Source organism: Trachinotus anak, unplaced genomic scaffold (assembly GCF_046630095.1).
Source record: "Trachinotus anak isolate AG129_WGS33_773 ecotype Australia unplaced genomic scaffold, CSIRO_AGI_Tana_v1 ptg000009l, whole genome shotgun sequence".
NCBI lineage: Eukaryota > Metazoa > Chordata > Actinopteri > Carangiformes > Carangidae > Trachinotus > Trachinotus anak.
In genome coordinates, this window is record NW_027273860.1 from 10,235,163 (window position 1) to 10,254,571 (window position 19,409).

Consider the following 19,409-nt stretch of genomic DNA (forward strand, 5'->3'; position numbering starts at 1 on the left):
TGCAGTTTGTGAAATTTCTCAACACCTACTGGATGGATTGACGTGAAATGTGGCACAGATATTCATGTCCCCATGTAATAACTGTGACTAAACACCAAAAACCCAAACCAGTGACATTCCCAACAGCTTTAGCTGTACATCTTTTCTTGCTCTAGAGGACGGATGAAAAAAAGAATCTAATTGACATTAAGTTGAGAAATTTGAAATTTTTAAAAGACGCCATGTGGTACAAACAAGGGCTGAGGAGTTTGACAGACATGTCAAACATTTATCAGGCAGACAAGGTCTAAAAAAGATGCTTTGAATGATAGGAAGTGTAGGACCATGAAATATCTGAGAAGAAAAAAATATGATTTTAATCAACACCTACTCATATTCCTTAATTGGTTTTTCTAATCCAGAGCCTTCTGCATGTTTAATGGTTACTCTATTGTAATTACACCACAATAAGCTTCCTACTGTGACGCACAAGCCATCATACTATGATTGAAGAGAAAGGACTGGACTTTGATCTGTCAGGGGCCAACAGTAGCTACCTCTGCTTCCTCCACCAGGCACACCAGCTGTTTAAAGCATCATTCGGGGAAGCTGGCAGCCAAGATTCTTACTACAAGAGGTAGAGGTTGAGATGTGGGAAGTGCTCCTGGCTTGGGGCCAGTGGGGCACTCCAAACCCTACGTCCGTCCTGTCTCCAGAGGTGAAGCCAGTGCTGCTGTGGGCGCCGGTTGATTGGCAAAAGCCCGAAAAGGAAGTGGCATCTCTGACTGATCTTGAAGGTGTGTACAGACAGGCACAATCTCTTTTAACTTATAGATTTAAACACTGACCTACAGACCCACTATACACTGATATACTATCATACACACTAATGCATGCACTCATACAAACACAGACATGCAGTTAGCAACCACTCTAAATGCTCCTATTTGCACTTAGTAACTCTGCCAACTCTCCCCCTCACTCAGCACTCAAGCACCAACACTCTCAAACATATCCGCACACACTTTCACACATATCCGCAGACGGACATAAACAAACGGACACACACGCCACAGTGTAATGGCTGCCAAGATAAGAACAATGTGGCAAATGATCTGGAGAGAGAGAAACAACGGGACAGTGCATTGTGTGTATATGTTAGCCCTGATGGAAAAAACTGGGGCGAATGATGATGTGCAAGAGAACGAAAGAGTGGTGTGAGTGAGCAAAGTGTGACGTGAGTGTGTAGATACATGGACTACATGTAAAGAAGATGCAGAGCAGATCTCTGAACAGGAGTTGTTGTCATTTGATTCATATTTTTTGCACTGACCTTGACCAGAGTGGTGGTGACATTGGGGTGGGTGACCCGGCAGGGGATGACCAGCGGCTGCCTCTCCTTCAGGTACAACACATCTGGGCTCATACCCGGATGTTCCACAAATGGCCGCTGGCTGTCTGAAACCCAAACACTGCGGTCAGGGACACATATGGTACAGATAATAAGCATGTAAAATGAATGCATAAAAAAGACTCTTTCTGTCTTATGCACAAATATCATACAAACATGTGTACAGTTTAAACCTGTGGTGAGTGGTGAGCCTTGTACTAACTGTGGTTTTGCTTGTCCGGGTTTTATTTGCAGTGTATATATCAGGGCTGCATTTAACTATTACATCAATTATCAAAAAAATCTGTAGATTATTTCCTTGGTTAATCGATTATTAGTTTTTGCTTTCTGAAAAACGCCCACCACAGCTTCTCAGAGCCCAAGCTGACAATTGAAAACAGATATTAAATTTGCATTGATATAAAAGAGAGATAAGCAGCAAATGCAAAAAAGCTAAAATGAGATGGTTTGATACTTTTGCTTGAAAAAGTACAGAAATTATTACTCAATTATCAAAATCATTGTAAATAAGATTTCTGTGGATCGAAACATTGATCAATTAACCAACTGTTTTAGCTCTATTCATTTTTGATATTTCTGGATGTGTACCTGAGGGTGAATGAAACGAATACACTGAAAACTGTCATTTAAAAATTCAACAACAACATCTCTTTCCAGAATCAGTGGATAAACTGAATAATCCACTTTCATCATCGCAAACGGTTTTCTTAGGAAATATTTCTTGATTAGGGACTAATTCCAATTAAATGTTTCACATAGTTTCAGGAAAGATAAGCTGTTGTTGCCTTGGCATAGAGGCAGAAATCTAACAAACAGACAAGCGCTTGCAACATGCCTGTTACATGTCTGTTTATTTGCATCTTTATCTACTTTTACGAGAATTAAAAAAAAGAAAAAACTTATTTGGCAGTTCTTTATTTCAGCCTTGGAAGTGTTTGCACCTTCACCAGTTAGGGAGGGCTGTCTGTATGCATGTGTCCTGAGAGGCAAAACCCAGGGCATAAAAAAAAAAGGTCCAAGCATTCGCCACACCACCACTAACTGCAGCTCCTTCAGTTTATTGCTTTGAAGCTATGAAAATAACAGAAGACAACTCAGATGACTGTATCAACATTTTTTTTCACCTCAGATCTTCCCTCATCTGGTCTGTGGTGAGATTTTACTGAGAAAATCTACCTGAAACAATAAAAGCGAGGGTGATAAAAATTACCCTCTTGACCGAGTGAGATGATCTGTTTTTTCAAAAAATAATTTTCTGTGAACTGACCCTTTAATTTCATGCACACACAGAAAGGAAAGAAAACAATCACTTGTTTCTATGCACAAACACACAAACAAACATACACACTTCCAAGTATCAATCTCAACAACAAACAAAAACAAACAGACACACACTCCTAAACATACACTGGCCTCCACACCCATTCATTGAATACCCATTCAGCAAATGACTGCCTGCAGTCAACAATAAACACACAGATTGTTTAGAAGCAATCAAACGGCCTCTCTGAGCTTTCTCCTCCCAGCTCGACTACTGTAATAGTTCTGTGCCATTCAAAGGTGTGGGTGTTGCTCACTGTATTGTTTGTTACCATAGGGTGTTATTCAAGGAAAGCAAATCTCTGAACATTCGAACAAAAGTACCCCAAGGACTAGCGGACTGAGGGCTTCCTTCTCTTGCTTTGATTCCTAATAGAGGACTAAAGGAGGGAGGCAACGTCTGAGCAGAGCTGCAGGCCAAGTCTGACGCTTAATGGACATGGCGACCTGAGCGATTGATGGCCCCCGAGGGTCCTGTTGGCCAAACAGTAGCATGCCCTGTGACCCTGGCCATCAGCCCAGCTCCACACCCGGTAATGCCCAACCCGAATAGCGTCACCTTCCAGGACAGGGAGGAGCCGGCTGGGTAGACATCGTGCCTCCTCTGCCCCTGGATACCACTGAGCCTCTGGCCTTCATCTTATCCTTCTCAGCTCCTCTCACAAACACACATAAACACACTTCCACACACCTCCTTGCCGCCACCTTGTAGAGACACAGCGACATCCCCTCCCAGCACACCCCCTTCGAGCCCTTCCCCTCCTCCCCCAAGCACAGGATGCTTCAAGCAAGGCTGAGCAGAGCAGATAAGGCTGATGCCCTGGGAAACTCTGCCCGGGCCTGAGCCTTTCAGCAGCTGGGCTATTCCTGGCCTCGAGGTAGCACGTAAACGAAAGTAAAAAAGGATTTATATATAGACAACAGGGAGGTAGGCCTGGGCTGAGAAAAGAGAGGCAGGGGAGGAGGTGGGAGAAACTGTGCCAGAGTCATCCAGAAGGATGTGTTGTTGGGACAAACAGTGTTTAGATATAATTGGCTCTCTGGCATTGGTCTGTATTTAGCACCCACCACATCCTGTTTAACCTGGGGATATAAACAATGAGTACAACAGGGTGAAGAAGTGAGTACAAGATCCACTAAAAGAACAGAAAGAAAGGCAGAAAAGATAAAGAAGAAAAAAGTGCAATAGTGTGTTACCTGTGACATATACATAAACAGGGCTCTGTTTTCGAGGTCGGTGCCGATATCTGCAGCGGAACAGGCCGGTGTGCTGGGCCTGGCTGTGGCTGACAGTCAAGCGGCTGCAGTACTGCTGACCTCTCCTCCCACAGCGAGATTCCTCCACCCGCACCTGATCTCTGGCCAGACCTGATGGGAACGCCCATGTCAGCTCCCAGCGACCCCTGGCCAACAGGTAGAGGGGATTGAAACTAAAATACACTGGGCAAAGTTTTATGTTCACATTCAGCTTATGTCATAGGAACTCTGTCTCTTTATCTAATGCTTGTTTTACCATATGCAGGTAGAAGGGTGGAAGAATGAAGCCTCTTCAATGTGTCCCAGAGACTTAAATTTCACTGAGGGGCCTAATGAGGGAGCTATAAAGGTCTTTTTTAAAAACTCAAATTCTTTATGTTTTGGTTTCTATTTATTGTGTTTTGTTTTTTTGTGTTAGGTAAAGAAAAAGAGAATGCAACTCTTAAAAGCAAAAGCAAAAGCAAAAGCAAATAAAACACAAATTGCTTACACTGCTTTTCAGTGTTACAGATATCTGATAAAAATACCATTAGATGCAAGTAAAAGGCTCCATCAGCATAGGCCCAGTTGCTGGTAATTGTTAAACAAATTTTTTTAAATGAAAAAACTGACACAAATCTTAAGGCTACAGAAGCTGCTGGAAGAAAAATGCTACAAATTGGAAAAAATTAGAAAAAAATATTGACACTTATATGGAAGTGATTTGGGATGAAGTTCTTCTGAATCCAACTTTATAGAACTAAATTGAACAACTACAACTTTAATTTGACTCTAATGATCAGTGTCTTTCTGTAAATATTAAGAAGCCAAGTTTGGGGGCATGTTGGCTTTAATCCCCCCCCAATCTATCCACCTGACACTCACCTGCAGCTGAGCAGTAGTGTCTGGTTGGTGTCCAGGACCAACTGTCGAGTTTTCACATCCAGGATAGGGACACTGTATTTGCCCTTTTGTTCTTTATCTGCAGACAGAAGAAAGAACACAGAACACAAGAAACATATAATTACTGAGTAAATGCATTAAGAATGTGTGAAATCTGGTTGTTCAGTAGTAATTACAAGATAAGGTGGAACTCTTGTATTATTTGCCCCTCTCCTGTGAGGTCAGAGGTCAAGGTCAGGTTGTAATTCAGGGTCTTGGACAGAATATACTGTATATCTGCTGAAATGGGGGCTTTATAGAGTAAACAGGTGTGGTGTATGTTGTATCTTTGCATTTATATTTAACACAATCCAAATCCCCTTGAATCAAGCCAGCTGAACATGAGAGCACTTTTAGAGGAAATCCTGGTAGACAAAACACTTTACAACCAACAAATACTTTGGACATGTCCTGTAAGCACAGTCCATTACAAAGTGGACAACATTGAATTCTTAAGGAGCTGTCTTGGTGAGTCCCAGCTCCCTGGCACGACCTCCATCCAGGCCACAGTATCTGTGACCCTCCTTGCATCTCCTTGCTCAGGCCACTTGTGTGGAAATGCGTAAGCAGTGTCCCTCTTGTTTATCAAATCAAACAGCATTTCTCCACTCCATCGCTGGGGTTTATTAATGAGAGATAAAGACGGCTGTCTGTCCGCCCTTCCTTCCTCTCAACAACAGCGGAAACATCATTCAGGGAAGTCCGTCCTTCACTCTGACTGCTCCTTATAGATTGTACAACACACAGCTCAAAACACAACTATCCCACTGCTCTGTGAGTAGTTAAATCACTTGTAAGGCAGTTAGTGAGTTTATCACTAAAGTCCATTATTCCCATTCATTGTCAGCATCATTGTTCCCAGTGGATGCCCAATTGAGCAGATCTAGCATTACTCACTCTGCTAGCACTTCCTACACTATTTCCTTGGATTTGATAGTGTGGGTAGGCAAGAAACACACACACACACACACACACACGGCAGGATAAAGGAAGACAGAGGGGAAGTTAAGGATCTCCTCCAGGCCTTTTGGGGCCTTTTCAAAAAGCTGTGAAGTGGCTAAAAGCCTAATTTCCAAATAATTCAGTACAGTTTTCCTGCTTTCTCACTTGGCCAAAAGGAAGTTCACTTTATTTGTTCTAAACATCACAATATTAATAACAGAAAAGTATAAGTCACACAATAATCCTCTTGTGGCAGGTTTCACGCTCCATTCATAACAACTCGGGAAATTCCCCTCCACTGACTTCTCAGGAAGTTTGGAAGAATTATTTGGCAGCATGAAGGCAAAAAACCTCTATTATTCATACAAAAGTGATATTCAACTGAATTCCTTTTTGTACTGAATTTTATATCACTGCTTCTGTCTGTGGAGATAATTTCTAGAGAATCATTCCAGGGTACGATTTTCTGCGGTATGATGCTTTCAAATAACAAATGGGATGAATAAATAATTCACCACATATCACTGAATTGATATAATTTATGTGTTATGTCATATTAGAGATATATTTAGATGTTTCACAATTTCTATTTTTTTCTGAAGAAAAAAAATATGTACATTTCTCTTAGTAATGTGGTGATAATATCATAATAAAGTGAATTGTATGAACTTTGGCAATGACATTGGGATGAATATGACTGCACATTAATCTGTGCTATGGGAATTTATATATGTACATACAACCACAAGAATCATCAGGACTGTCACTATTACTGTGGCCTTTTTAATTACTACATTTAAAAAAATATTTGTTTGGCCAATTCATTATTAGTCATTGCATTTTTAAGGAAATGTTTGTTTAGGGCGAGATCATTAGTCCTGTTTACTTTTTGTAAACAAAAAGAGGAACAATTATTTGTCGAGACAACTACTGGAAACAATTGCTTTGGTTTTCATTAAACTTAAGCGCTAAATACACTCAGGCCCACAAACTGCTGTGGTACATGTCAAATGAATTGATCATCTGTATTTAATGATATTTAATGCTAAAAATTGACTGATGTTATGTTTCATTTAATGTTGCAGTAAAAAAAAAAAACAGCACAGTTTGGCAACAACAGCACAGAGATCCGTGGGGCGCACAAAAGCAACCTGCCGACTGTTCCAGCAATAAGCGCACATTAACAATGGTTCCTGCTCAGTGGATGTTTTCCCTCAGATGGTCGCGACCCCTCGTTCATTTATATCAGAGCGTCCATTTGACAAACTCATCAGTCTCAGGAAACAACGCCCTGCGTGTGTCCATTCAACCGGGGCCAAACGCACAAGGAGCCCGGCCACAGAGGTCTGCGTTATCCAAACAAGAGTCCCGCAGGACAGCGCTTATCTCCCTCGCTGCACTTGGAGCGGGCAGAGGTTTACAAGCTCAACAGTGATCGCAGCGATCACTTAATTGGCTGATTAATGAGTGCGCTCACACACACACACGCACGCACACCGCAGGAATTTGCGCGTCTTTTGTTTTCCTCCAAAGAAAAAACTGACGGCTCTGTCTCTGTGATGAAAATATCTCTCCTCACAAAGAGCTCCCGGGTCCTTAATAACCCCCCGCACACTCTGGTACACGGGAAATGACATCAACAATAAAAGTCGTGCGTAATTTGCAATTTTCGACAGGTTGCAACTTGCACAATATTTTCTCTTCGGTTTACAGTTAAACTGAATTAAGAAAATACAAATGTTGCGCTGTAAGTCATAGCTCTACTTTTTTTTTTTTACAGCAGGTGCTCTGTGCACCGTGCATGCGGCGCAGCAACAAAAGGAAACCTGTTACTCACCTTTTGCTAAAACACCATACAATCCATATAGCAGGTAGATGAGAATACGATTCATCATGTCTGGCGAGTCCGACGCAGAAAGCGGCTTTCAAATACCAAATATGCAACAAGTTAAATTCCTGCTGTTTTCCCCCCAAAAGAGCGGACTACAGACAGCAGAGCGCACTTGGCTGCTGCGCTCGGCGCTGGCGGTCAGTGAGTGGAGATGGTTGGTTTCCTGAGGAGAGCTGCGGGAGATCACGCAACAGGACACCACGCTTGAACTCCAGTGCAACTTTTTCCCATCGTTTTGGATGGCGGCGCAGATTTATACAGTTCCCACAGTGCAGCCACCGGATAGCGGACTTCCGTGACGTCCACCGACACACCCAAGGCGCGTAACAGCAGTCCCCTTTTTAGTTCTCCCCTGTGGTCAACCCACCGACCAGCGAGGTGTTGATGAAATAATACTGTGGTGTTCAAATTGGCTCTTTTTGACCAATTTTCAGTTTTTGTTTTTATGCGTGAAGTATATCCTTAGCTGTCAAAGTCATCACATATTCAGAACAGGCTAAGCACCACTGTATGGCACAGAGGATGCGCACATTGGCAACAGTGGTGAAATCATGTATGTAGATTGGAGTAGGCTACGCGGTGATCAGCACGTAGGAACCGGAGTAAACGTGGTGTCCTGATCAACAACTTGGCAGACACGTCTCTCTGATTCCAAAGTGGTGATCTTTCCCCAAAGAAGGAATAACCAGCTGTATTCCTCGGAAGAGCATGTGAGAAAATTCTGATTTCACCACAGGAAACACAAATCACAAGACAGACAACTTGTGTTGCTATATCCTTAGGTGTAGATAATTAATATATAATGTATAGCTACTGCACAGGTGTGTCACACTCAGCAGGTAAAGGTTAAAAGCACCAATTGCAAGTGTAGCTGCAGAGACTTCCCAGGATAAAGTTAAGAAAAGGGTAAACGTCAAAATACAGTCAGAGTTTTGATGAGAAACACATGTCTGAGCTGCTGTTGGAAATGGTGTCTTTAATATAAAGGCATATAATCTGATATCATTTAGCAATGCTTTGGGTGTAAGGTGCATCATCCCCTCAAGAGATACAGTAAAAGAAAGCAATTGTACAGATTGCCACTAGGTGGAGATGTGAGCTGAATGAGAGGAGAGAGCAGGGGACCCGGAAAAATGCAAGTGTGAACAAAAAGTGATTTGAAAGCTTTTCACCAGATAATCTTATTTGGTCAGTAGTAGCTGGATCATGGTTTTAAGAGGAGCTGTGATCATGCCTTTTCATCGAGCATGAAATAGAAAGGAGGCACCGTAAAGATAAATTAAAACATCACAGTAAATCTGAAATGCAAAATATATTACCGCCTCCCATTGAGGGATTATTCACTCCACTACAGAATATATTTAACAAAAGGCTATGACCCGGATAAACACATGATATACAAATCCACATACATACAGTACAAAAACAACACATACAGTGAGTCAGTGAACACACATATACAGTACATGGACAAATGGAGATGAGGGAAAGAATATGTGGTTACATATTGTGGGGAGAGAACTTTTTCCACCTTCAATAAAAAGACTGATTTTTTTTTTTTTTTTTTTTTGGCAACACCTGACAGGGTCACCAACTCTGTTGTGAACAATGCAGCTGGGACAGGAAAAAAGGAGCAGGAAGGACATTAGAAAAGCAAGGTAACTGGCTGCAAGAACATGCAGAGGATAACCTGGCTGCTGGCTGTACTTTGGCCAACCTCAAATCTGCTCTGAAGCCAGAGGTTTAAAGGTTAAAGTGGGTCCTGACCTATCAACCTGCTACAGGCTGGTCTTTGGTGCCAAGTGAGGAGACTTCCATACTATTACTTTCAAAATAGTAGATCACAACAGGCATTTAACAGCGATACTTTTTTTTTGGTTTTTTTGGTGGTTTTTTTTTTAGATTTTCTAAAAGCAGAACAGTTTAACCAGATTTCCATCTGGATTTATGATCCTACGCAAATAAACGTGGTGCTTTTAGCTGCAAGAGGTCACAGTTTACAATGACTGAGGTCCTCTTGTGGCAAGTGCAGCTCAGATGATGCCTTACATAAACAGGAAGTAGATAGCAAAAATATGGAGAAAATGGACATGAGCTGCTGATTAAGCATAGGAGTCATTCAAAGATGGTCACGTCCCAGAGTTTTTGCACAGCAACTGGTGTTTGTAATAACCTGATTTTTAGATTATCTGATGAATTCCAATTTTTTTGGTAAAATATAAACATAAGATAATGAGTGCATAGTATGTTTCATCTAATAGGAAGGAGGAAAATTTGGATTCTAATGTTCGTAAGTAGTAGTAATACTGACCCACAGTTTAGTCTGCATGTGTGAAGCGAGCAAAACCCAAAGGCTAGAAGAGTGTTTTTCTAGTATAGTTTGTAATTCATCATAAATCTTGTAATCTAAAGAACGCCTTCCAAGTAAATTCTAACATTTATGTGTGGTGACCCAGAACCAAGTTAATTTAATATTCAGGTTAAGTGTTGAAGTTTTTGTGCATGTCAACATAGCCACTGTTTGAGACCAGGTCTGAGCTAGCAGAGACAGTACGGAAGCTGGTTGGTTTGGCAGCGATGGTGCCCCCACTGACGTGTTGCCATGAACGTGCTCTCAAAAACTGTGTGAATAAGTTGTCATGCAATCACGAAAGCAGTCTGGAGATAAGACTCCATGTGTGAAGCCTTTCGTCCTGTGTGTTTAGTCTGTCGTTCAGTCACACCTGTCCTTTAGTCTGCTGATGGATCCAGTCGCTGAACTTCACCACCTGTGTGTAGACGCCAGGACGGTTCTGCCTCGCACAGCCTTCACCCCAGCTCACGATCCCCGCAAGGAACCACCGTCTGCCACGCTCTAGACACACCAGTGGACCTCCAGAGTCACCCTGAGGCCACAGACACACACACACACAGATAAACAGTCCGACAAAAAAAGATTCACACATAAAGAAATACAGTAAACCTTCTGAGCCAGATTTTTAAATTGTGGCTGTACATTGAAAAAATTCCCGAGCAGCTGAAGTGAGGTTTACCGCAGAAAGTTCAAGAAATATCGATAGAAATCTTATGACACATACGATATGACACACTCAAGCATTAGTAATATTCTGTCATCAGCTGTTGGCTGTGAGGAAAATCACCCCCTTGCTCACTCACTACACCCTAGATAATGGACGCTCAGCAGTTTCTAATCAACATCATTCTGAGTCATGACTGACAGCTGCAGGGCCACAAGCCACTGTTTCATTTTTGACGGCACATTATATAGTGGATACCATTACAGTGTATTTTCAGACCCTCACATAAAATATTGGAGAGTAAATAATGAATATGGAGTGATTTCAAAATGAATCTGAGGTTCCTACACTGACATTGTTACAGCCACCATTTTGTCTGATCTGTGACCAAACAAATATTGACAGACATCTTTTATCTGCTCCCCATTTGGCACTATTGGAGCATCACCTGTAGGAGTTTTTTTATTATAGCCGTTTTGTGATTGTGATTTATTATATTATACTGGCTGCTATACCAAAGCATTGCCAGTACATTTTATGTATACCAGATTAATTACTTAATTTCTGTACTTAATGTAGATCTTTCACTGGTGATACTGGCATGAGGGACAATGTTGTTAGCTAACTAATCTGGCAACTAATCTGGTGCTAACCTGTCATGTAGGCTACTATTCATAATACTTTCAGTTTAACTCTTGTGTGTGAAATCTCATCCTTATCTGTTATGTAACCACTTCCAGGTTATTTGTTGTCCATAACAGTTTTCACAGTTTCACTTTAACTGTTTCCAGTTAAAGCCTCAAATAGCAACAACTGTCTTCAGCCGTTAACTGGAAATGTGATCAATTTTGTGCAAAGCGGTGCCTTCACGAGATAAGCAAGGTAAAATTCACACTGATGCACACACTCACCTGGCAAGCATCCACCCCTCCCTGCAAGTTCCCAGCACACAGCATCCTGGGAGTGACGGCGTCGTCATACAGCTTGTTACAAGTGTTCCTGCTGATGATCTTCACTGAAGCCTCTTGTAAGCGAGAGGCCAGTTCACCTTTAGTCAACAGAAACACAAAAAATGGAAACAGTGTCAGTTATCTGAAAAATCTGACCATGTCTTTATGCTTGTTTATACTGCAGCTGCCTCAAAATGACACCAGAAAGACCGTACTTTCTGTGATCTAGTGCTTCAGTTTCATTAGATAGTTTTGGCCAGCTCTCACCGTCCTCCATGAGCACACCCCAGCCTGTGACAAAGCAGCTGGTCCCTGTGGTGAAGGTGTGTGAGGAGGCGGGGACGCACACAGGCTGCACCAAGTCATTGAAGAAGATGGGAGCGCTGAGCTCAAGAAGGGCGATGTCATAGTCAGAGGTGAACTGGTCGTACTGTGGGTGGAGGAGGATCCGCCGGATCGGTCTGGTGGCTGCTCCGTTGTTCCCCGTAGTCATCACGCGCATTCCCATGTAGGCCCGCCATGCACGAGCATCTGAGTATCTGCAGACACACTATGCATGAAGAGTACATACACATCCATTATGACTATCATGATGAGGCTTTCAGGTATCCTTCTTACTTAATGGCATCTGAGTCCTGGAAGCAGTGAGCTGCAGAGATGAGCCAGCGGCTGGAGACCAAGGTGGCTCCACAGACATGGCCATAGCGATCCATCTGGAGGCTGACCTGCCATGGCCAAGACCCCGCCCCGGCATCAGAGCCACCCACTATCTTAGTACGCTTCCTGGGCCTGGTGCCACAGCCTGGGAGGGAGAGACGGACAGGAGGACAAGAAAAAACATGAAAAACATGAGAATCCATGAGGAGACACCAGGTCACTGTATCTTCAGTCACAAGTACATGAGTCTGAGTTTGTGAGTGAGTACTTACCACAGCGCAGCTCATCAGAGCCATCAAAACAGTCTTTTACTCCATCACACTCAGGATTGACCTTACTAACACACTTTCCATTGGCACATTTATACGAGGATGAGGAGCAGCCTTTAAGATCTAATGAGAGAATGACAGAGACTGAAAGACATACTTAGCCAAAAGGACAAAATATATATAAAAATAGTTAAATAAAAAAAATACAGCATATTGCCAAAAAACACTCTTAAGTCAATTAGTGAAACCGGTAACTGATGTCACGACTACTCACATGCTCTGGTACAGTTGAGTTCATCGCTGCGGTCTCTGCAGTCGGTCACACCATCACACACTGCAGACTTTGGCAAACACACCTTGTTGGGACACACGTGGTAACATTTACCTCCTGACAAGAGGAAACAGAATGGACCCCATTAAAATGAGCTTTCCAAACACAGTACAGCACATGTATGTGTAACATTAGCATTAGTATTTCTCCGCTCACCACAGGCGCCCTCCTCACTGCTGTCTGCACAGGTGCTCTGACTGACACACTGGCTGCTTTGAGGCTTACACTGGCCATTGCCACACAACACCTCCCCTGGCCTGCAGGATGCTACATGTTTTACACATATGTGCAAACATGCACAGTGAAACACAAAAAAAAACACACAAATCTGAGTCTAGCACAAGGTTTGTGCCTTTAAAATCAAAGTAATAGCAGATTTTGACACTTTTACATCTACAGGAGGCAGCCAAACAACATCTTGTCAGGCCAAAATATATATATTTATAAACTAGAAATCAGACTCAAGACTTAATCAGACAGAATGGGACAAGTGCACAGCCCTTAGGCAACAAGACTTACAGCATTTAGCCTCGTCTCGTCCATCTGAGCAGTCCTTAACTCCATCACACACCTTCCTCAGAGGGATACAGCGCCCATCTCCACAGCGAAACTGGCGAGGACAAGCTGGAGATAGAGAGCAAGGACACTTAATTTTAATTGTTCAATTGGTTTTTGTCTACATGAAATTTTAAAAAAAAAACCTTAAACTGCACTTGCTATGATGGGGTGAAAACATCAGATTTGACTTACTGCCCTCTGGAGAGAAGGCTCGGTAGAGCAAGTAGAAGCCCTTGTGAGTGAGAGATTCATCGGAGTGGAAGTGGAGTGAGAGAGGAGAGGAGTACACTTGCTTTTTGCTGCTGTCTGATACGGGGTTACAAAGTCTAGATACCCAAAGGAAAGGAATTGGAAAAAAAATGGAAGGTCCAGAATAATTATGCGATAAAACACACCAAAAATCAGAGTAAGTGAAGGAATATTCTCAAAACATTTCTTAATTTGACTGATTTCGATGATGTGCTAATCCTAACCCTTGTTTGTGTGCACCGCGGTTGCAACACAGTTCAGTTTCACGACTCACTTGACCCCTCCTATGTCCAGCCAGTCTTTCTCACAGCCGTCTGATGACGGGGAATCTTGAATGTCCATTGTCACGATCGTCATGGAGATCAGGTATCCTGGCAACGGCGCCTGATAAAGAAACCACAGACAGCTGAAGAATGCTGAAGTGTGGACAGGCTAAATAACACAGGGATGAGTCACTCTTTCATTCTTTACCCTTCAGTTTCTCTTTATTCTTTCGATGTTACTGACACACACACACACACACACACACACACACACACACACACACACACACACACACATACACACATGCACAAGCAGGCTCACCCGCAGTGTCCAGGTGCAGTCTATATTAGGAGGGTAATAGGAAGGGTAGTAGGGCGAGGAAATAGAGCCGTTCCAAGAGGTAATTGAGCCTCCACAACCTGCAGGGGGAGATGGTCACATATTTAAGTGCATAAAAACACCAAGGCAACTTTGCTCTTCTTTTGCTAATCAATGCAAACAAATTATTCCATTACAAAGGCAGTAACATGAAGATATCATACAAAATTATTGGAAATTTGACAGTATAACATATGGTTTTATCTCTTTGTGAGAACATTCCTACCTGCTTTTGGGATGGCCTGGAAGTATGCTTTGAAGATGGCTCCATCCCTCTGTCTGCTGAAGGAGAAGGTGACTAACATGACATTCCCAGAGGATGTCAGCTTCATGACTGGAGACGAACCCGAGACAGGCAGCCCACACCACCTGAGAGAGGTGCATGCATCAAGTAGCCATATGTAAAAAATATACATTAAAATATATACAAAGACTCTTGCACTGACACAGTAAGAAACTGACCTCTGACCTCCCCAAAGACAAATATAACATAAAAATAGTACAGATGTTTTCACAATAACTCCAGACAAAAAAAAAAGGCCATAAAATGTCTTTACCTGGCAATGATCTTGTTCTGTAAAGGAAGCAAGAAGTCGTAGGCTGAGAGCTTGTGGGCAGTGCAGCTTCCTGGCGTGGCACCATGCAGGGTGAGGATAACCAGTCGAACTACATGACCAGACGGCACACGTAGACGCCACTGGTAGTACGGCTTCTTGGGACTCACGAGGCTCAGGGTGCGGTTGTTGCCATATTTGGCATAGAGGTCAAAGGACATTGCTACACAGGGGAAGTAATGGAAATATTTACAAAATGTATATTGTCTGTGTTAATCACATCAATACGCACAAACAGATGGGTGACAAGTTAAAGGAAAAACCAATACGAGGTGTCTCGCCACGAGGTGATGGCGGCTAATAAGCTGGTCCAGAATCTCACACAGATGTTGGTTATGTTGAATACGAAAGCCACAGCATATGATTAACATCATTTTCATACACATAAATGTTTACAGTGACCTTTCATGCCCTGCACAGAAGCATCTGCATTTCATATGTTTCTCCACTCATCTATTCATGTTTTTCCTGTAATTTGTCACACATGTAGTCAAGTACACCTCGTCACAGGCTTGTTAGATTTAGAAAGGCAGACCAGGGAAACAACCTTACAATATACTCTACAGTAGTTAAAAGCAAATGACAAATGCAGCTTTTCATTACACAGGCACTTCAAAAGCAAAAATATAGATTGCTTCAGTCATAAATTCAAGACCGTTCAACACAGATTGGTAGCATCAAGACAGAGGTGTGCTGTCCTCACCTTGGAAGCCGAGCTGCCACTTCCCACTCTGGATGCTGTTTGGATTCTTAATCTTGTCAGATTTTTCTTCTGATTCAAAGTCGTCAGGGTCCAAACCTAAATGCACACACACAGGCACACACGTCAGACGTCAAAATAGTAAAATCTAAAGCAATACACTTTCAATATGAAAATAACTTTCAGTACATTAATAAAACATGGGTGAAACAATTATAAAGCATTTACAAAGAGTTAGCTGTTAATTACTAGTTTCTAAATGTGTTTCTATTTGAAATGTAATGTGAAGCATTGCTATTATCTATATGATAACGCTACATATATCCATATATTTCAGAAACTGCTTTTAAACAAAAGAAATCACATGTAGACCCCGTACATAGTGTATGTGTGTGTTTAATGTGCATGAAGACAACAGTGAGAGCCTCTACCCAGTAGGTGGAGCATGTCGTCATCTCGCTCCATGTAGTAGCGCTGCTCGTTGCAGCTGTCCTGCTGCAACTTGTGGCTCCCGGGAAGTTTGCGCTGCAGCCTCTCTGGGCTGGACGTCCGTATTGCCATGGCAACATCGTCCGGGGCGGAGAATTTACTCCAGTAGAAGACATTGAGCCCTTCTGCTCCTTCACTGTCACAAAAAAGGGTTTACAATGTCGCTATTTTTCTAAAGCTCACAGCAGCATAAAGCCGAGTATGTTATTGTCATGCACATTGTTTATATTCAGACATTCTTGCACATTGCAGTTCATCAGTGAGATTTGTTTTGGTGCAGGATACCTGAAGGCAGTAATTCCTGAGCGCAGGTGGTAGGAGCTCCACGCAGAAGACTCATAGAGTTCTGAGAACTGTTTATAAAAAAAGAAAAAGGAAAAGACAGAAAACAAAACATTAACCCCCGTAATGAACACACTGCAGTACTGTAGCTGTGACATCAGAGCGGTGCAAGTGAGGTCACTGTTCCTGTGTAAGCGACACATGAACACACCTGGTTGAACGTGCAGCCCGAGTTCAACAACAGCATTGTTCTTGTGCGTCTGTGTGTGTGTATCAGACTCTGCATGTGTGTATGTTGACTTTGAGCAGCACAGAGCTCCATTGTGCTTCTACCTGCAGGCTGTGTGCAGGTAGGACCCTGGGTGGTATGGGCTACTGGCCTCGAGTTCACCTGTTCTTTAATGAACAGATCGCCGCACAGATACTATGACCGCTTTACAAGCCTGCGAACTCACCCTCCCAGCTGATTACAGGGACATTACTGGATATCACTGCAGACCTTTGGGAATTTCTGCCTATCATTTCACCATTTCCCAACTGTTGAGCAAGACTGTGCAGCCAAGCATCTGACATTTTGCTCCCAAAACCCAAATCCCCCTTGTCATATCTCTGTCCAGCCCCGATTCCTTCTGTCATCCCAGCCTGCCCTACTGCCCTGTCTCTCCCTCTCAACCCTTGCGTCAAACTGAGGTTCTCCTGCTCTCTGTAGTGTACGGCGCACAGAGTGGCTGATTGTGTGAAAGCTACACAGACAATGTTTTTATTGAAGGCCTGCTCTTCCTCTCACTCTTGCTGCCTGGGCCTAGCTGGGCTCACAAATGCCGGGCTTGTCCTAAGCCCTGAAAGGGCCCTGTCCCTGGGGGTCTCAGGAACTCGCACACACACTGTGGCCGGCTCCTGTTTCAGCTTTACATTTAACACCACCAGAGAAAGACAGAGAGAGGGACAGGGAAGGAAATAGAGGACAAAGTAGCAAAGGAGAAAAGCATATGAATAAGAATGCAAAAGACAGACCGCAGGAGAGGAGAACAGGAATGAGAAAGACGGCAGCAGTGCTTTGAAAGCACAGCATAAAAGACAGTAGTAGCCTGCTGTAGTGAAGCATATCAATGTTAGAGCAGCTTGATCAGCTTCAGCCCAGATTGGGAAGGTGAAACACCAAAAACTGTCATTCAGAGGGGAGGCAGTGACTGACAAGTTCAACGTCCCACTTACATAATGGTCCAAAGCCTGAGCCTGCAGGCGGAACTGTGGGGAGGTGGAGTCAGTCAGCTCTGAGGAGAAGCTCAGGTTTGGGAACTCCACGCTGCCTCCGAGGAAGAACACTGAGGAAGGCGGAGCTGGAGGAGGAGGAGGAGGAGGAGGAGGAGGTAGAGATGTGAGACAGCTGCACTGTAGATGGAAGTAAAAATAAACACATGTTTAAGGACAGGCGAAGTCGAGGAGGAGCAGGTCTGTACTCACATGTTAAGTAGTGGAGGGTCAGTGCAATGGCAGCAGTGAAGGGAAAGAAAGGCAGGAGACCCAACATCCACCTCCTCCAGGAGCCACAGGCTGGAGCTCGCCCCCCCTCCACCCTCTGCTTTGCTTGATCCTCAGGCTTCGTGGGGGGGCTCAGGGACTGGGTGGGCTCCTTTAACTCCCCCTCTCCCTTCCAGAGACACGACTCAAATATCATACTGGCTCTTTATGTCTGTGCTCAAGTTGCTTCTAATTGTTTGGATTTTATTTATATATGGAGCAATAAAGAAAATGCAGCCGGCATGTCTAAATCAATGAGCCATAGATCTTGTGACTGAGCAGTCTCTGATTTACTGAGAGCAACGGTGAACATCTTTGAGCTGAAAGGATCTCCTAAAACATTTGAGGGGTTGGCAGGATTCCCCAGGGGAGCAGACAAAGCGTGGCTACAGGCGTCTGCTTTCCCACGGCCTGGCTCTGCGGTGTCAGCACTCAATCAAGTGGCATGGACATTCATGAGAACCAGACCCCCAAATCCCTAGAGACGGATTTTGCTATCAAGATGAACCATGGATGCCCAGGTTTGATGGGCACTGATTATTGAGTATGCCCCTGGTGTTGTAAAAAAAAAAACAAAACAAAACAAAAAAGTCTAAAAAACAGACTAGTTTTTTTGATACAGCCAGAGAAAATAGTTCCTACAGGCAGCAAACTGTGGTTTGGCATCGTCTTTAACGCGCAATGAAAAGCGCAAAGAGATAACTCACCTGTGCAGCGGAGCAGCCTGCGCGCCCATGCTCAGAGACGGAGTACACTTCGCAAGTTTTGCTTTTAGGGAGAGTCCTCATAGCACTGTCCCGTTTAGCTCCGGAGAGGCGATATGCAACAATACCTCAGGCATAGAAACGATGGAGAGAGAGAGAGGAAACCCCCGCTGCCGCTTCCACTGCAAAAAAAAAAAAAAAAGCGCAGAAATCCGACCTGAGCGGCTCGGATGCGGCGGCCATTCACCGCCTCCCGTTTACCTGAACTGGGAGGCAGGTGTCACACGGAGCCCCAGAATGCAGTGCGGGGACAATGGGACCACTATGAAAGGGAACAATCCGCACAACCATCCGTGCGACAGATATTGTGGGCAAACTTTCTCTCAGTGTATGCGGGAGTTAAGCTCAGAGGGACAAAAGAGTGTTTGAGGGAAACGTGTGTGAGGTGTTACAGTCAGAGCCTGGCTGCTGTGCCCTTGGATGCTCCACGGGGGCGCAAAGCAAGACAGAACCTGCAATTACAGATCTGGCATCAAACCTGTGCATTATTAGACTGAGAGAATTTAATACAGGCTTATAGTCAGTGCAGCAGAAATACCTGGAGAGGATAAAAATGTTTGAAGGCTCTTTATCTTTGCTTCATTGAGGGTATCTTTTTGAGTCACTTGTCAACAGCACCTTGTAGTATCACCAAAAGAAAGAAGA

At 43.5% G+C, this 19,409-nt stretch overlaps 2 protein-coding genes across 3 annotated transcripts in view; both read right to left on the minus strand.

Moving 5' to 3' along the window:
* flt1 (fms related receptor tyrosine kinase 1) overlaps nt 1–8,006 on the minus strand; it is a 34,594-nt gene extending 26,588 nt beyond the window's left edge. Inside the window, exons 1-4 of one of the 2 annotated variants that reach the window (XM_071485211.1) lie at nt 7,668–8,006; nt 4,832–4,928; nt 3,908–4,113; nt 1,313–1,437 (exon numbers count right to left, since the gene is read on the minus strand). In XM_071485211.1, the coding sequence (XP_071341312.1) occupies nt 1,313–1,437; nt 3,908–4,113; nt 4,832–4,928; nt 7,668–7,725 (486 nt within the window). In that variant the 5' untranslated portion in view covers nt 7,726–8,006. The remainder of the gene's footprint in view (nt 1–1,312; nt 1,438–3,907; nt 4,114–4,831; nt 4,929–7,667) is intronic. The other variant, XM_071485213.1, reaches the window with a different exon arrangement.
* Nucleotides 8,007–8,653: 647 nt separating this feature from the next.
* On the minus strand, nt 8,654–18,972 carry LOC139625346 (suppressor of tumorigenicity 14 protein homolog). Its single transcript, XM_071485223.1, has 19 exons — nt 18,708–18,972; nt 17,944–18,130; nt 17,695–17,819; nt 16,483–16,550; nt 16,140–16,333; nt 15,712–15,807; nt 14,952–15,171; nt 14,621–14,763; nt 14,338–14,435; nt 14,027–14,136; nt 13,696–13,829; nt 13,465–13,569; nt 13,102–13,212; nt 12,889–13,002; nt 12,618–12,737; nt 12,307–12,490; nt 11,956–12,227; nt 11,650–11,786; nt 8,654–10,606 (listed from the first exon to the last, which is right to left on the minus strand). The coding sequence occupies exons 1-19, from the start codon at nt 18,786–18,788 to the stop codon at nt 10,439–10,441; spliced, it is 2,667 nt and encodes an 888-aa protein (XP_071341324.1). The 5' UTR covers nt 18,789–18,972; the 3' UTR covers nt 8,654–10,438.
* Nucleotides 18,973–19,409: the final 437 nt, after the last annotated feature.

Excerpts from the sequence above, each read along its gene's own strand:
- LOC139625346 (XM_071485223.1), bottom strand. The coding sequence starts at position 18,788 with ATGAGGACTCTCCCTAAAAGCAAAACTTGCGAAGTGTACTCCGTCTCT. Across the intron at positions 14,764-14,951 it reads CAGAACAAGATCATTGCCAG|GTGGTGTGGGCTGCCTGTCT; the intron begins GTAAAGACATTT and ends CACCTCTCTCAG. Across the intron at positions 14,137-14,337 it reads ACTGCACCTGGACACTGCGG|GCGCCGTTGCCAGGATACCT; the intron begins GTGAGCCTGCTT and ends TTTCTTTATCAG.